Here is a 15,558-nt window from a genome sequence, read left to right as displayed (position 1 = left end):
CTGTAGCCATATGTATATTCTGGATATTCCTTTGTTGATGCATATGGAAACTGAAAGTCATGAAAGGTTGTCAGTAGTGGTGAACGTCTGTCCGCCTGAATGGGTCTTGAACCTCTGCTTTACAGATCTAACAGCTGGGGAATCTCTGCTTTACAGATCTAACAGCTGGGGAACCTCTGCTTTACAGATCTAACAGCTGGGGAACCACTGCTTTACAGATCTAACAGCTGGGGAACCTCTGCTTTACAGATCTAACAGCTGGGGAACCTCTGCTTTACAGATCTAACAGCTGGGGAACCGCTGCTTTACAGATCTAACAGCTGGGGAACCTCTGCTTTACAGATCTAACAGCTGGGGAACCGCTGCTTTACATTGCTGTGCAAAGCCACGATGCCTCGATGAGTTAGTGTTTGATCAAAGCATCAAAGGAAAAGGGGATGTTATTGAAAAAAGCGAACTATAAGAAGCCCGTTGTACCTTAGGAGTGGAGAGGCACCTGTGGAGCTCTGGAGCTGCGTGTCCGCTCCTCGTGTGCTGCAGTTTAAGGCCAGTTAGGAATGAACAATGGCTGTGAGGTCTCTGGCTTAACTCTTGAATGGCCGGCACATTTATTTAGAGATCACATGACAGGATGGTTCTGCAGGACGAAGACAGGGGGCGGCAAGGGCTCGTATAGTGAAATGTGGTTAAATGATGGTGGTGTTGCTACTCTCCAGTATCTGATTTAATACTGAGCCTGTGTGAACACAGTTGGTTTTGATTTGAACCCAGGTCTCTGCTGCACACTGTGCAACCACCGTGTCCCAATTATGGGACGACTGCTTGGTTGTTTAGAAAAAGGGACAATAAGGGGGAGATGTTCAATTTCAGGAAATAATCTTCTTGGAGTTAACTCTAGACTTGGGTAAAGTGCAAAAGTATTTTACCAACCTTAATTTACAGAAGGTGGTAGAGAGACAAAGTGTGGCAGTGACCTCTCACTCCAATTTGGGAGGAACATATTATTGCCAACTTGGATTCCCTTCTCAAGGACTTGTTTTCTTATCCTCTTCATATGGTTTTTGTTGTCTTTAACAACCGTGGATTATATGCAAGGATATAAAGTAAGGCCTCCTTCAAAATAACTAACTAAAAATGTTCTCTTTTAGTTCCGTCTAAGTTTACGAGTTGTTGACTCTCGCAATACTTCATTAAGCCAGCGGGCCTCTACGTCCTCTACGGGGTTGCGTAATGTGTTTAATTGCTCTCCAGACAATGAAGATAATGACCTGTTGACCAGTGGAAAGCGTGTTTATTGTGCATAAATATTACCATTTGGAATTAATAGCTGTAGCATCAGATCTCTGGGGTACTCATTAAAGAGCTCATACTTCCGAGACAATAACTTTTGCGATACTGTTCGGTAACTTGGTAACTACACCAAATGTCAGCGTCGGTGTACAGCAACTTCACATACAGTTCATAAAACTATCAATGTATATTTTTGGTATTGAAAAGTTCAACATGCTTGTTTTGTTGTCATTTTTGTTTTTTTTCCTGAACCTCTCATGAGGGCTAATATACGATGACCACTCGGTTGTAATTAGCTGAACCCAATGTGGCTTTATGTTACAGTGTTCCCTAAAGAACAAAGGGTCTAAGGGACACACCAGGCAGGTCTGGGAAAGATGGCCATTAGCGAGGCTGGAGCCCTAATGACATCACTAGGGGCTACTGTGTGCAATTGATGTCTAAATGAATGTCGAAGATACGTTAAATATTACATCATTCCTATATTATTCTAAATAACCAAAAAAGAAACTTTTCTGTAGAAAGACCTCAAAGACCAGCAGCCTGCAGAATCCTTGTCTTCAAGTCAATGTCTTCATGCACTGGAAGCCAGTTGATATTAAATATATATAACATCACTGTTGTGAGAGTGTACCTGTACCTTCATTTTGGATACCTTACTTGACAATCTTTATCTGTAACTCCCAGCGCTCCAACTTTTTTCACCACCATCCCAGAACCGTCCCGAAAAAACAAATTTTAACAGTTCCAGAATCAAAATGTTGTTTCTTTAGTGGCATAATAAAAACACCATTAAAATGCTGAGGAAATAAATAATTATATTTATTTTGCTCCAGTCAAAGAAATAGGTTTAGAACAAAATTTTAGATTTTTTATGAAAAGATAAATATAACAAGGCTATAACATGATAAGGTACGACTACCTTCTTGGCTAGTGGCACAGAACAGCAGAATGACTGTAAACATTAACAATCATTAAAACTTTCTTACATCAATATTCTTCTTGAGGTGGTGCAGTTGTGGAAAAGCCTCTGAGATGTCACAAATTCACATCTCTACTTTCCTAAAAATATTATATATTACTGTCTGGTAGTATCCAATATTTTATATACTTTTATAATTTTTAATACTCTTAGAATTTTGCTTTGTTTTGATATACCCCTCTGGTCATATCAAATTATTCGATTTTAAATAAGAAAAAAATGAATATTAAAATAACTTTTTTTTGATAGTCATAATCCAATAATATTTATAAAAAACATGTGGTTTGGGTATCCTGCGCACTCGGCTACGTGGACGGGCACTCGCGGCTTGCGAGCGTCGGGCCTGTTGCTGTGGGGCGGGCCTCACCTCTGCACGGGCCGTTGATGGGCGTGCGGGCCCCAGAGGGCATCCAGAGAACATGGATCCCTTGGAGATTTGTGGTTGTCATTCACTAATCTTTGAAACTGCATCATGGAAAAAAGCCGCATTTTTGCTTATTTGCTGTGAAGAATAGAGAAGTAGGAACTAAAATTGATTACAACTATGGTGATTCAAAATGACCGTGGCCTAAAAAGGTGAGTTGGTTGGATCAGGGACTAAGATTAATTATTATTATTGTTTTTTTGACAATTTAGAGTGTTTAAAAATGCACACACACATTTCTATAGTTTGTATCTCACCACTAGTGATTTTACATGATTTGGGCGCATTTTAGTTTCTAAACTCAAGTTATTACAGGCAAAACTCTACAAACTGTTCTATAAAAAAGGTATTTTGAATGTGATCCATTACAGCCCCTTATATGTTGTGGTGAAACCTTCAGAAACGGTTTTCACATGTGCTAACTTTTGTAACTTGTGACAAGCTCTACATAAATGATTTCTATCAGCTCTCAATGCGTTCTTGTTTTTTTTAAATCTGAATTCCAGGTGACAAACAAGCAGGCTCTGGGTGTGGCAGTAGAGACAGATGTTCCCCACAGATCTGACTTCCCACGGGGATGATGCTACCATCGCAGGTAATGTAGACACTGTCGTCACAAACTGCGTATGTTGACCTGTACTCTATGTAGTTCACTTTACCAAGATAGGGAGATGTACATGTTGCCTTTCTGATACAGCTTTCCAGGCAGGCTTACTCATTGGGTGATATGGTACGATTCTGACTGAGAAAACAGAGTTAACCTGACGGACACCTAGTCTAGCCCTCATAACCACACACACACACATACAAACACACACACACACACACACACGATTTCCTCCCCCGAGCGGCCACCCCGATTTTACCAAATTGTGGAGTCCACACTTCCCAGGGTGTCAGGATACAGTCTGTTGACCCAAATGCAGGACTCAGTGGGGGCTGAGGAGTAGGTGCAAGGATCAAAGGTTTATTGCATATAGGCAGGGGTCAAAACCAGGGGAACAGTCAAAAGGCAAACTTAACGCCAGGGAGCCAGGCAGAGAATCCATGTCCGGGGATTCAGGCAGAGAATCAGAGTCGAGGGGATTCAGGCAGGGAATCAGGGTCCAGAGGAACAGATACAAACAGGTGGAAACAACACATAGTCACAACACAACACAGTCTCCACATCAGTTTTTGAGTCACTTGTGTGGCTCCGTTTCTAGCATTCAGCACTTGTGAAGTCCACTTTCACACACACATTTTTTGATTTTATATATTAGCAGGGGACAAAGTTACTATTTCAGACCTGCCAACCTGCACGCATTTTGTGTACCAACAACGCAAATTCTTAGTCAAAATACGCTGGTACGAAATGCGAGCGAAAACTTTGCCAACATTTTTTTTATATATATTATCATTGTAATTTTATGAGGGAAATTCATCAATCAAAACAAAAAAATATTGTACATTTGTGTACACATTGGGTATTTAAACTACATCCCTCAGATTGGACCAGATGCTGCGACCTGTGGTTCTGTAAGCCCTCCCTCTCCTCCCACTCGACATCCACTGATACACAGCGGTACCTTATTGTCCACCGAGGGGTAACGCTGCATTGTGAGGTAAAATGGGAAGTGCAAGAGTTATAATAAAGCACAAAAATGGGACCGTAATGTTGAGCTATAAAACGTGAGATGCACCGATCGATCGGCCGGTGACCGGAATCTGTCGGTTTTCACCGGCCGATCATTGATATGTTTTCAGATTCTGTGCCGGTCAAATGTTCACACTGATACCGTGCTCATGTACTGTACTCGTAAAAATTCTCCAGTACTCAAACCCGATACCAACATAATGTTACATATTTGCCGCTCAAAAAAGAGAGCGAGTTTGGAGGTACTTCAAGGTAAACGAAGAAGATTAGATTATAAAGTTTGACTCTTTTTTGAGACTTGGTTCTTGACGAGTCACTCAGTAAAACGAGTTGTTCAATTCGATTCACTTGTTTTAACGCACGGTGAGCGAAGGAGGACTTCCAGTGAACAAAAGTGAGAAGAGTCGGCCATTTATTTTATTTGTTTATTTTTTTGTAATGATTGCTATTTATTTGAAAAGTACCATATAAATATAATATTAATGTATATTTGCACTTAAAGTGGGACTTTAATTTGAAGTTTGACGTTTTCATGTTAGTTCTACAGTATGTTGTGTTTGACTAAAACTCAGTGAAAGTTACAGGTTGAATTAAAATTTCATGGCGAGATCTTTCTGCTCCACATGTAGATCAAGAAGAAAAGTTGGAGATACACTTAAAAAGACAAAAGACGTTAAAACCGCTGGAGAACATGTCCGAGAATACTGTCGGCCGAATACTCTTTAAGAACTCAATATGAACTCTGTGGTGAAAGGAGCAAGAATGTGACAGTGAGAGAGTGGGAGTGGTTTTGCTTTACATAAAAATAAAACTTAATAAATAGTGAAATCAAACTCTGTCATTAATTGACCGTACCCATATTTCCGGGTGTAGTGACCGGGGCTTTCATTTACATTTTTTTATTTACTACTACTTCATTTAAATTGCCAGGGCGCGCTTGTGAACCCGAGATGACGCCATCCATTGTCCTTATCCAAGGCAGCACATCCGCTGGTTTAAAATGTGCGTATCATACAAGTAGAAACAAACTAAAACAGTAGATCTAAAATAAAAACAGAGTAAAACCAGCACAGGAATTGTGGATGCGGGTTGCACAGCGCAGTGCTGGAGGAGAAAACTCACACACTGACTCAGATTCATCCTTGTTGACCGGCTTTTATTTGAATACTGGTTTATATATATGATGAGATGCGGTATCTATAAAACATGCTTCAAAATCACTAAACTTACATGTTTAAATACATATTTCTGTGTTTTCCTATGATCACTTGGCAAAACATTTACGATGATTGCGAGGAATCATTAACAGTAATTTCTGAACAGAGACAGTCTCCTGATATACACTTGTGCTCACAAGTTTACATACCCTGGGAGAATTTATGATTTCTTGGCCATTCTTCAGAGAATATGAAGGATAACACAAAAACCTTTCTTCCACTCATGGTTAATGGTTGTGTGAAGCTATTGATTGGCAAACAACTGCGTTCACTCTTTTCAAATCAAAATGACAAAAGAAAGTACCCAAGTGACCCTGATCAAAAGTTTACATACGCCAGTTGTTAATACCGTGTATTGCCCCCTTTAACATTAATGACAGCTTGAAGTCTTCTGTGGTAGTTGTGAATGAGGTTCTTTATTTTCTCAAATGGCAAAGCTGCCCATTCTTCTTGGCAAAAATTCTCCAGTTCCTGTAAGTTCTTGGGCTGTCTTGCATGAACTGCGTTTGAGATCTCCCCAGAGTGGCTCAATTATATTGAGGTCAGGAGACTGAGATGACCACTCCAGAACCTTCACTTTGTTCTGCTGTAGCCAATGACAGGTCGACTTGGCCTTGTGTTTTGGATCATTGTCATGTTGGAATGTCCAAAAACGTCCCATGCGCAGCTTCCGGGCTGATGAGTGCAAATATTCCTCCAGTATTTTCTGATAACATGCTGCATTCATCTTGCCATCAATTTTGGCCAAGTTTCCTGTGCCTTTGTAGCTCACACGTCCCCAAAACATCAGTGATCCACCTCCGTGTTCCACAGTAGGAATGGTGTTCTTTTCATCATAGGCCTTGTTGACTCCTCTCCAAATGTAACGTTTATGGTTATGGCCAAAAAGTTCAATTTTGGTCTCACCACTCCAAATTACTTTGTTCCAGAAGTTTTGAGGCTTGTCTCTGTGCTGTTTAGCGTAATGTAAGCGGGACACTTTGTGACGTTTGCGCAGAAATGGCTTTCTTGTGGCGACTCGACCATGCAGCCAATTTTTCTTCAAGTGCCTCCTTATTGTGCATCTTGAAACAGCCACACCACAATTTTTCAGAGAGTCCTGTATTTCAGCTGAAGTTATTTGTGGATTTTTCTTTGCATCTCGAACAATTTTCCTGGCAGTTGTGGCTGAAATCTTTGCTGGTCTACCTGACGTGGTTTGGTTTCAACAGAATCTCTAATTTTCCGCTTCTTAATCAGCGTTTGAACACTGCTGATTGCCATTCTCAATTCCTTGGAAATGTTTTTATATACCTTTCCTGTTTTATGCAATTCAATTACCTTTTCTTGCAGATCCTTTGACAATTATTTTGCTTTCCCCATGACTCAGAATCCAGAAACATCTGTGCAGCACTGGATGAAAGATGCAATGGTCTGTAAGAAGCCCAGACACTGACCTTTTATACACACACACTAATTACAAGCAAACAGGTCACAGGTAGGGATGGGAACCTTGATTAGCCATTCAAACCTGTTTGTGTCAACTTTTGTGCATGTTATCAGGTCAAAGTCACTGGGGTATGTAAACTTTTTATCAGAGTCATTTGGGTACTTTCTTTTGTCATTTTGATTTAAAAAGAGTAAACACAGTTGTTTGCCATTAAACAGCTTCACCCAACCATTAACCATGAGTGGAGCCTATGTAGCCTATGAAAGGCTTTATATTCATTTTTAAAGGTAAACTGAGCAAATGTATATTATTCAGGAAGATTATATCAAACAAGTAGCCCTCCATATTACTCTCTGCCCTTCAAATAGCTCTGTCCCAAAGAGGTTGGTGAGCCCTTCAGAGAGAGATTCATAAAGATCTCCCTCCCAAGGTTTGAATGAAAACTTGACCCGTAATTGGGAATTTGGAATGTAGACTTTGGCCTGGCTAGCACTTGGATGGCGCTGGTTGTTGCTTCTGTCGCGGTTGCTGTTGTTGCTCCTGCAGTTGTAGTTGTTTTTGTTGTTGCTGCTGTTGTTGTTTCTGTTGTTCTGTTGCTGGTAACAGCTTTTGGCTGTTATTTCTGTTGCTGCTACTGTTGTTGTTGCTGCTTTTGTTGCTGCTGTTGTAGTTGCTTTTGTTGTTGTGTGTGTGTTTTCTATGTTGTGAGATGTGTGTGTGTGTGTGTGTGTGTGTGTGTGTGCTCTGTATGCTGTGAGATCGTTTTTTCCCCACTCTTATGATTGCACAGACATTTTCTGCTGCTGCTTCTATTGTTTCTGTTGTCTGCTGCTGTTTTTGTTGTTGCTGTTGTTTGTCTGATGCCGCGGTTGCCGCTGCTGCTGTTGTTTCTGTTGTTGCTGCTATTATTGTTGCTGTTGTTACTGCTGGTGGTGTTGCGGCTGCTGTTCTTGTTTCTGTCGCTGCTGCTGCTGTTCTTGTTGTTTCTGTTGTGAGATTACAGTGTTAGGATCATAAGAAGGGTGTGTTTTTCAGAGAGAGAGAATGAATCTCCCTCCTTAGGTTTGAATGAAAACGGACCCGTAGTTTACAGACGTAAATTAAAACCCTGCGACTGGATTGAAATGAGATGGCGCACACTATTGACTCAGTACAGATGGAAAGATTTCCGTTTCCGGTGAGAGCTTCCACTTCCGGTACGTTACTTCGGTGAATCGTCTCCCAACTCTAACTGATTTTGGATTTGGAATTTTGGATTGTTCGCACTGTGATATTCTTGCTATTTCCTGGCTTTGACCCTTCCCTGAACTGTTTTGGATTTTGGAACGTGAACTTTGGCTTGGCTAGCGCTAGTTGTTGCTGCGGTTGTTTTTGCTGTTTTGTTGTTGTTGTTGTTTCTGTAGCTGCTGGTATTGTTGTTTCTGCTGCTGCTGTTGTTGTTGTTTCTGTTGCTGTTGTTGTTTCTGTTGTTGTCTCATTTGTTGCTCTTGTGGTTTTTGTTGCTGTTTCTGTTGTTTCTCCTGTTTGTTATTTCTGTTTCTGTTGTTTCTGCTGCTGCTGTTCATGTTGTTGCTGTTGTTGCTGCCTTTTCTGTTGTCATTTCTGTTTCTGTTCTGCTGCTGTTTAAGTGTCAAACATTACATTTTTTGTTTTTCAATAAAACTCATGGATGGTTTTGTGTCTCAGGGCTCTTTGCATCACTGAAATCAATCTCAGACACCTGTGATAATTAGTTTGCCAGGTGAGCCCAATTAAAGGAAAACTACTTAAAAAGGACGTTCTACATTATTAAGCAGGCCACAGGTTTCAAGCAACATGGGAAAGAAAAAGGATCTCTCTGCTGCCGAAAAGCCTCAAATAGTGCAATGCCTTGGACAAGGTATGAAAACATTAGATATTTCACAAAAGCGTAAGCGGGATCATCGTACTGTGAAGAGATTTCTGGTTGATTCAGAGCACAAATGGGTTTGTGCAGATAAGTGCAGAATGAGGAAGGTTTCTGCCAGACAAATTCATCAGATTAAGAGAGCAGCTGCTAAATGCCATTACAAAGCAGCAAACAGGTATTTGAAGCTGCTGGTGCCTCTGGAGTCCCATGAACCTCAAAGTCTAGGATCCTCCAGAGGCTTCCAGTTGTGCATAAACCTACTATTCGTCCACCCCTAACCAATGCTCACAAGCAGAAACAGTTGCAGGGGGCCCAGAAATACATGAAGACTCATTTTCAAACAGTCTTGTTTACTGATGAGTCCCGTGCAACCCTGGGTAGTGCAGATGGATGGAGTAGTGGATGGTTGGTGGATCGCCACCATGTCCCAACAAGGCTGCAACGAGGAGGTGGCGGAATCATGTTTTGGGCCGGAATCATGGGGAGAGAGCTGGTGGCCCCTTTAGGGTCCCTGAAGGTGTGAAAATGACCTCGGCAAAGTATAGACAGTTTGTGACTGAGCACTTTCTTCCATTGTACAAAAGAAGAACCGTGCCTTCCGTAGCAAAGTCATCTTCATGCATAACAATGCACCATCTCATGCTGCAAAGAATACCTCTGTGTCATTGGCTGCTATGGGCATAAAAGGAGAGAAACTCATGGTGTGGCCTCCATCCTCCCCTGACCTCAACCCTATTGAGAACCTTTGGATCCCCCTCAAGCAAAAGATCTATGAGGGTGGGAGGCAGTTGGCATCAAAACAGCAGCTCTGGGAGGCTGTTCTGACGTCCTGCAATGAAATTCAAGCAGAAACTCTCCAAAAACTCACAATTTCATGGCGAGAATTGTGAAGGTGATATGAAAGAAGGGGTCTTATGTTAACATGTAACTTGTCCTGTTAAGATGTTTTCGATTGAAATAGCTTTTGATTTCAGTAGATATGAACTCCTAATGCTGCAAATTCATCAAATGACCATTTTCAGTTCTTTACAACCTATAAAATGTTTTGAAACTCTTGTGCATAATAATTTGGAACAGTGCATTTTCAGTTTATTTTTGAAAAAAATACTGTTATTGCGAGTTTGTTCAATAACATTCGAATTATACCCTAACAGTTGATGACTTGAAATATATACTGACTGTCATTTGCATCGACTAATTAGTAAAATCAGAGAAAAATATCATTTGCATAATAAATTGGAACGCGGCATACATAAATATTGATTATACCATTTTGATGAGGGGAATGACAAAATGACCTGGTAACAACGTCTAGGTATGAATGAATACACAATAGGCTGACTCAAATGAACATTTCTAATAATTAAGCATATCTGAGGCTTTCAACTGTAATTCAGTTTGCCTCGTGAAATAAAAAAAATTAAATTTTAAATCTAATGCCTTTTAAGTCTAATGATGTTATAATTATAATAATTGAGATTAAGGAAGAGTTAAAACTGACTTCATTGTAAGGTTTGTAATTGATATTCGACTTTACAGTTCACAGTAAATTAGAAAGTTTCAATAGACTGTTTGAAATCAACCTTAAAAAAAAATGATAAAAAAAAATAATAATAAATAAAAAAAATAAAAATAAATAAAAAGATCATCCCCGGTGAGAATGTTGATGAATCCTCCATTGCTCTGTGTTATTCTTTGGTGACGTCAGCGCCGTTCGTTGGGATAAAGACGATCGACACTGCTCTGTGGTCCCCAGATTCTGGCTCCCATCCATCGAGCTCTGGCAGAGCATTTTGAAACCCCCCTGGGAGCAGTAGCAGCTGCAGACCAACTTCAAAATAACCAAGTTTGACGGAGGGAAAAGATTGATGAACGATCCTTTGGTTTTTGATCAACTTCTAACTTTACATTAACTTTTAATGCACGTAAGAGCTCCTTTTTCAGACCAAATGCCTTGAAAATAGGGAAGAAACAGAACTTTCTTCTCTTGCAGATTGACAGAAATTGTTTGGTTAAATGCTAAATGCCACTCTGCCCTTTTATTTCAACCTCACCATGTTTCTGAACATAGGACAGTATCGCTATCCAGTGTTTGTTTTGTGTTTCCTGCTGTACATGTTTATTGTAGCTGCTAATCTGGTCATCATCCTGGTGATCATAAAGGAGAGGTCGCTCCACGAGCCCATGTTCATTTTTATTTTGTTCCTTTCCGTCAACTCTATGTACGGCTCCTTCGGCTTCTTCCCAAGATTTCTGGGGGACCTTCTGTCTGACAGTCATTTGATGTCCCGTCCGGCTTGTTTCGCTCAGATGTATGTCATTTACACCTACGCCACGAACGAATTCACCATTCTGGGCATCATGGCGTACGATCGCTACGTGGCCGTGTGTCACCCTTTACACTACCGCAGCAAGATGACGCCCAGAGTGGTCTCCAAACTGGGAGCGCTTGCGTGGATCTATCCAGTCTTTCCTATTGTAGCATGTATGTATCTGTCCTACAGACTTCCCTTGTGTGGGAATAAAATTCCCAAAGTATTTTGTGCCAATTGGCCTGTTGTAAAACTGTCCTGCGTGACAACTTTCATGAATAATCTCGTTGGCATGTTGGTCACAACGATCAATATCATTTTGCCCTTGGCCTTTGTCCTTTACACATACATACACATATTGCTGGTTTGTAGGAAAGCCTGCTCTGCCTTTAGGGGCAAAGTATTCCAAAGCTGCCTACCCCACGTTGTCACATTTGTCAGTTATTCCATCACTGTGTTTTGTGACGTTGCACTGAGCCGCTATAATCTGGAAGAGTCTCATCCGTTTGTCGCTGTAGTTTTGTCGCTTGAGTTTGTGCTGATTCCTCCGATTCTGAATCCTCTCATGTATGGTCTCAAACTCCCGGAAATTAAGAGACATATATTAAAGATTTTATCATGTTAAGAAAGACTGAAAATAAAAATAGAATCTTAAGGTTTAAGGTTTCACATAAAAATTGATAATTATTCACTGGCATTGTGTTAAATATATGTGTTGTTAACATGGCTTCAGTGGTCTTTACTATCTTCATTTGATGTAAAAGCTATTCAGTTGATCTTCAATAATGTTTGAATTTATCAAGGGCATCAGGCTAAATATGCAATTTAAAGTTGTGACCTTCATCGGCACATTTTGAAGGTACATACTAGAGGCTGACATGTTAACGTTTTGCAACCGCAGCCTGCACAGTAGAATATAAAACATGAACCAATACAGGGATATAAGTGAAATATCCCAAAATCGATATGAACATGTCTCTTGTACAGAACACAACAGTTAAGTTCAAGGGAGCAAACGGTGCCTTTTTTAACGTTGTTTTTTTTAAAAACTTACTTTGTAGTTTTACTTTGACTTGCATTGACTTTTATTGAGGTTGCTCAAAAGGTGAGGTCACATTTGGACGGTCAGGGACTTTAGGGGCTAACAAAAAGGTAAATAATTCTTAACACCACGTATTTATGTTGTTCAAGTTGTCCAAAATTGACATATTGAGTCTAAATGGGACTTGTGATAGGACCTGGTTAAATAAAAAATGTATTTACGTAAAAAAATATTTATTACATCATTTTGATGAGGGGAGGGCAAAATGACCTGGTAACAAGTTAGTTAGGTATGAATGTATACACAATATGATGACTCAAATATGAAATTTTTTAATAATTAAGCATTTGAGGCTTTCAACTGTAATTAAGTTTGCTTTCTTATAAAATCAAAAAATATTTGAATATTTTGAAAAATCTAATGCTTCAAAGTCTAATGATATAAATATTATTTAGATTAGGAAAGAGATAAAACTTGTTTAAAACAAATATACGTATTTGTACGTTATACTTACTACATTGTTTCCTTGTCAGGTTTGTAATTGATGTTCAATTTTACAGTTCACTGTTCGTGCGAATATACTGTTTGAAGTCAGCCTCAATAAACAATGATAAAAAAAAAAAAAAAACTTCAATGCTGAGAACATTGATGAAACCTCAGGAGCTCTGTGTTATCTTTTGGTTACGTCAGCGCCGTTCTTTAGGATAAAGACGATCAAAGCTGCTCTGCCTTCCCCATATTACGGCTCCCATCCATCGAGCTCTGGCAGGGCATCATGAAGCCCTCCTGGGAGAAGTAGGAGCTGCAGAGCATCTTCAACACAACCAAGCTTGACGGAGGAAAAAGATTGATGAACGATCCTTGGGTTTTTGATCATGATTTTAACTTGCTTTTAATGTATTTAATAGCTCCTTTTTTCAGACGAAACTCAGAAAATTGGGAAGACGCAGAACTTTCTTCTTTCGCAGATTGACAGAAATTGTTTGGTTCAATGCTAAATGCCACTCTGCCCTTTTATTTCAACCTCACCATGTTTCTGAACATCGGACAGTATCGCTACCCAGTGTTTGTTTTGTGTTTCCTGCTGTACTTGTTCATTGTAGCTGCTAATCTTGTCATCATCCTGGTGATCATAAAGGAGAGGTCGCTCCACGAGCCCATGTTCATTTTTATTTTGTTCCTTTCCATCAACTCTCTGTACGGCTCCTTCGGCTTCTTCCCAAGATTTCTGGGGGACCTTCTGTCAGACAGTCATTTGATGTCCCGTCCGGCTTGTTTCGCTCAGATTTATGTCATTTACACCTACGTCTCGAATGAATTCACCATTCTGAGCATCATGGCGTACGATCGCTACGTGGCCGTGTGTCACCCTTTACACTACCGCAGCAAGATGACGCCCAGAGTGGTCTCCAAACTGGGAGCGCTTGCGTGGATCTCTCCGGTCTTTCCTATTGGAGCATGTTTCTATCTGTCCTTCCAACTTCCCTTGTGTGGGAATAAAATTCCCAAAGTATTTTGTGCCAATTGGCCTGTTGTAAAACTGTCCTGCGTGACAACTTTCATGAATAATCTCGTTGGCATGTTGGTCGCGATATACACCATCGTTTTGCCCTTGGCCTATGTTCTTTACACGTACATACGCATATTGCTGGTTTGTAGGAAAGCCTGCTCTGCCTTTAGGGGCAAAGTGTTCCAAAGCTGCCTACCGCACATTGTCACATTTGTCAGTTATTCCATCACTGTGTTTTGTGACGTTGCACTGAGCCGCTATAATCTGGAAGAGTTTCATCCGTTTGTCGCTGTAGTTTTGTCGCTTGAGTTTGTGCTGATTCCTCCAATTCTGAATCCTCTCGTATATGGCCTCAAACTCCCGCAAATTAAGAGATGTATATTAAAGATGTTATCATGTTAAGAAAGACTCAAAATTAACCTTGTAGTTTTATTTGACTTGCATTGATTTTTATTGAGGCTGCTCAAAAAGTGAGGTCATTTTGGACAGAAAACCTGTTGATTTCTATGGTTACTACAAACACTCTTAAATTTATGTTTATTATATTTTACATGTTGTATAATGTTTAAAGTCCAGTTTAAAGTCCAACTAGGTTTTTTCCCTCCAAGTGAAATTATTTGAGCCACATGGAAAAGAAGGTCGTCCAAAATAGAATCTTGAATCTCAATGGCACTTGTGATGGGGCCCAGTTAAAAAAAAAAAAAAAAAAAATGTTTATACATAAACATAAACCAAAATATTGATTACAACATTTTGAGGAGGGGAATGACAAAATGACCTGGTAACTGCTTCTAGGTATGAATGAATACACAATATGCTGACTCAATATGAACTTGCCTACTTGGAAAACTAAATAAAAAGATAATTACATTTTGTTAATATTTGGGCATATCTATTGTTTTCTAAGTCAAATAAGAAATTAATATTTAGAAAACAATAAATAACAAAATCTTAAATGTGATCTCTTCTGTGAGGTACGGTGGAAGTCAGGGTGATGAGGCTGTTGACCAGTGGGTGGTTAAGCAGCTCCACACACGTGGATGTCCTACCTTGATAAAACCATAAAACAACTGTGTTAAATTGAATGTAATACCTCACATCTCATTAAATAACATTCTGTGCAATGCATCCGTAGTAAGTGACAAAGTTTGAAAAAAAATAACACTATGACTTAAACTATGTCTTATATCAGTCACTTTTGGGCCAGTGTATTAACCTCAATGCATAATTGCATTGCATTGCAATGCATAAATATTATGAAGAAGTAGCATTTTCCGTTGCCTACCTTGAGGAAACCGTAAAACAGCAACTGGCCTTATGGTAATGGGAAGTGGCTGCAAGAAATGCCACGGCAACAATTAAACACTACCAAATGAACAGAAGGTCCTATGGTGGTGACTTAAATTAAACACATTCCTACGTGAATGGGCTGCATTTTATATAGCGCTTTTCCAGTCTTTCGACCAAAGCACTTAACAATACATGCCTCACATTCACCCGTTCACACACACCCATCGATGGTAGTGACAACCATGCAAGATGCACACCAGCTCATTGAGAGCAACTTAGGCTTCAGTGTCTTGCTCAAGGACACTAGGACATTCTGCCATGAGGAACGGGGATCAAACCAGGAATCCTCTGACTACAGGGCTGCTGCTCTACCTCCAGCGCCACCGTCGCCCACATGTTTCTACTGTTATAATCTGGAAGAGTTTCATCCATTTGTTGCTGTAGTTTTGTCACTTGAGTTTGTGCTGATTCCTCCAGTTCTGAACCCTCTCCTGTATGGCCTCAAACTCCCCTCAAATTAAGAGACATATATTCAAGA

The 15,558-nt window shown here is 40.0% G+C and overlaps 2 protein-coding genes across 2 annotated transcripts; both read left to right on the top strand.

Annotated features, from left to right (window-relative positions):
* Nucleotides 1-10,882: 10,882 nt before the first annotated feature.
* Nucleotides 10,883-11,803, top strand: LOC307243957 (olfactory receptor 10A3-like; the record flags this gene model as incomplete). The annotated part of the gene is made up of 1 exon (XM_080018927.1): nt 10,883-11,803. The coding sequence occupies one exon, from the start codon at nt 10,883-10,885 to the stop codon at nt 11,801-11,803; it is 921 nt and encodes a 306-aa protein (XP_079875053.1).
* A 1,408-nt stretch (nt 11,804-13,211) lies between these two features.
* Nucleotides 13,212-14,132, top strand: LOC307243718 (olfactory receptor 10A3-like; the record flags this gene model as incomplete). Its single annotated transcript, XM_080018634.1, has 1 exon — nt 13,212-14,132. The coding sequence occupies one exon, from the start codon at nt 13,212-13,214 to the stop codon at nt 14,130-14,132; it is 921 nt and encodes a 306-aa protein (XP_079874760.1).
* Between the last annotated feature and the right edge of the window lie 1,426 nt (nt 14,133-15,558).

This window comes from Zeus faber (genome assembly GCF_960531495.2).
Source record: "Zeus faber genome assembly, chromosome: 18".
NCBI classification, from domain to species: Eukaryota; Metazoa; Chordata; class Actinopteri; order Zeiformes; family Zeidae; genus Zeus; species Zeus faber.
This window is presented reverse-complemented; position numbering and strand designations above follow the sequence as displayed.